Source organism: Pseudopipra pipra, chromosome 2 (assembly GCF_036250125.1).
Source record: "Pseudopipra pipra isolate bDixPip1 chromosome 2, bDixPip1.hap1, whole genome shotgun sequence".
NCBI lineage: Eukaryota > Metazoa > Chordata > Aves > Passeriformes > Pipridae > Pseudopipra > Pseudopipra pipra.
Window position 1 is genome coordinate 30,177,534 of NC_087550.1, and position 2,588 is coordinate 30,180,121.

General features: G+C 45.6%; 1 protein-coding gene across 1 annotated transcript in view; it reads left to right on the forward strand.

The window, feature by feature from the left end:
* The window catches only part of A2ML1 (alpha-2-macroglobulin like 1), a 28,109-nt gene that overhangs the window by 21,804 nt on the left and 3,717 nt on the right, over positions 1–2,588 (forward strand). Inside the window, exons 32-35 of the mRNA XM_064644825.1 lie at positions 22–112; positions 856–924; positions 1,239–1,341; positions 1,463–1,504. Of these exons, the coding sequence (XP_064500895.1) occupies positions 22–112; positions 856–924; positions 1,239–1,341; positions 1,463–1,503 (304 nt within the window). The 3' untranslated portion in view covers position 1,504. The remainder of the gene's footprint in view (positions 1–21; positions 113–855; positions 925–1,238; positions 1,342–1,462; positions 1,505–2,588) is intronic.

The following is a 2,588-nucleotide window of genomic DNA, read 5'->3' on the forward strand; positions in this document are numbered from 1 at the left end:
TGTCTGCTTTTTCTTCTCCAGCTACATCGGGAGCAGAGTCACATCCAACATGGTGATCATAGAGGTCTCCCTGCTGTCCGGATTCACCCTGGTGTCCAGATCCAGAATGTTGGTAAGGACTTAGGAATAAAAAATCCCCAGCTGTGATAAGTGGGTCCTGCCTGCTTACTCCTGTTGGGAACTGTTCATTTCAGGCCATGAGGTAACCAGATTTGCAGGGGGCCTTTGCTGTTATAATTGAACCAAAACCTATTGCTTTTATACAGGCCCCAAAAGGGAGATAAGAGGTGGTTCCGATTGTCCCTCTGACACTGTTCTGACTTTGGCCAGCAACAAAATGTATTGCTGGGTGTGCTAACACTAGGATTTCTTTCTCAGAAATTCTAAGACAAGATTTCTTAGAGATACTCCAGCGTTACCCAAAAAATTCTTATTTTTTCCAGTTTAAGGCATAAAACTGAAACCTTAATTATTTGCACAGCCTCCATGCAGGTCTTTAAGAGCAGTCTAACACTCAGTGAGACGAGATAACATGAATTCCTACTGGTGTCTGCACCTGTTTGCTGACCAACACATCAGTCATATACACTATCCACACAGCTTTTTGTCCCCAGGTGGGAGATTCCTTTAACTGAGCAGGGACACCATATTCATAACTGTGATGCTCACAAGGGATTTCCAGGAGAGATAACAAAGATATAGCCACTAAAGAAAGCCCTTGTTTGTGAGAAAGACACAGTTCCACAGAAAGTCCAGTTCTATACCACTCCTTCAGTGCAACACTGAGTCCCTCAGGTCAGGAAACCCTAAGAAAATTGCTCACAAATTTCCTTGTATTATTGTGTCCTATCCCAGCTGGAACACAGAACCATCATTAAGAAAATAGAAGTGGAAGCTAATGTGGTCTACATTTATCTGGAGAAGGTAAGTGGGAACAAAAGCATTTGTTTTAGCACAGGAAGAGCAAGAGGCCAGAGGCCAAGGAGTTGTGTGAGAAGCCAAAGGATGGTCTAGGCAAGGAAAGATCACTGGTAGAACTGTGGGCAGAGGGAGCTTGCCCAATTTCATTGTCATGGGGTTGGCATTTGCCATTCCTCATACAATACTTCATTTTTCAAATCCAGAACCTCTAAAGGAATCAGAGAGGTGTTGTGCAGGAAAACACTCAACCTAGGGAAGATGAAGATGCAATGACGTCTCTGTCCCATTCCTTGCTAATTTCCTTCCATCTCCACTAGCTCAATGATGAATCTCAGACTTTCATTCTGCAACTGGAACAAGTAATTCAGATGAAGAACTTGAAACCAGCCAGCATCAAAATCTATGATTACTACCAGCCAGGTGGGTTACTGATTTTACTCTGGAGTTGGGAGCTGGGCTTCTAGTTCTCTGGCTGGGAAAAGACATGCAGTCTTCTCTGTGTGCATCCATGTGTAATCGACTTCCTAATTTCCTTTTGCAGAGGAGCGAGCCTTGGCTGACTACAGTGCTGTCTGTAGTTGAGGTAGGAAGCAAGTTCCTGCATGACACAAACAGTGGTATCAGGAAATGGTGGGTCTTGATTGTGTGAGAGGGAATGTAAGCAAAGACAGGAAGGAGAATGGTAATCAGTGTGGAGTGTATATCTATCTAGAAAGAGGAACTGTCTGTGCCTAGATGTCCAGGATGGGGGCTCTTTTGCAGCCAGGGAGGCAGCTGGAAGACTCTGGTGGAAGGTGGAGAAAGGGACAGTGTCTCTCAAAGTAAGAGTGAGGAAGGAAGGACTGAGCACCACATGGGGTGAGAATGCAGGTCTATAGCAGCTTGTGCCAACAAGGGCCCTCAGACCCAGACATGGCTCCACCCTGTCTACCCCACACTGTATTCATTGCAGGCTAGGAAAGGTGGATTCAGGGAGCCAAAAGAGCAAGTTGAAGCTGGGAAGATATAATATTTTGTCTTGTGGGGTGACATATCCAGAGGCTTGAAGGAAGATTACTAGTCAGTAATAGCCTGAAGCCAGGACAGATCTGGAGAATTCCCTTTAGGAAGGACAAGACAGAATCTTGACATGGTATATGCTGCATCCTGACACCATCCCATAGAGAGAGTGCTGCCTAGGGACCTGCCTTGAGAGCCCCTCCCATTACTAGCCAAGACAAGGCACCTTCTACAGCCCGATGATAGCCATGGAGGGACTGGATCATGCCATCCTTGTTAGTCTTACCTTATGTCCCCACAATCGCATTTGATACCTCAGAAAGTGGTGGAGGAGCTTCCTCATGCTTCTCATTGTTTCTCCTAATGCTTCCTGCAGTAGGACTCTGGCAGCTTTGGAGTACAAGATACAACTGAACATGATGTATCTGCTGTATCTCCTGTGCCCTTCCTGCAAGTTCCTTGTGCCATCAGTTCTCTGAGGCAGTGGTGCATGCTCTACCTTCTCCTGTGCAAGTCTGCAACTGGAATGGCAGAGTTTTGCACATCTACATGTACACACACACACACAGAGCAGAGGTGGAGAAGTTATTTCTCCCAGGTACTCTTAAATGTAAATTTCCTGCTTTGGGAGAAAAACAGCAAACCTGAATAATCACTCAATTAGACAG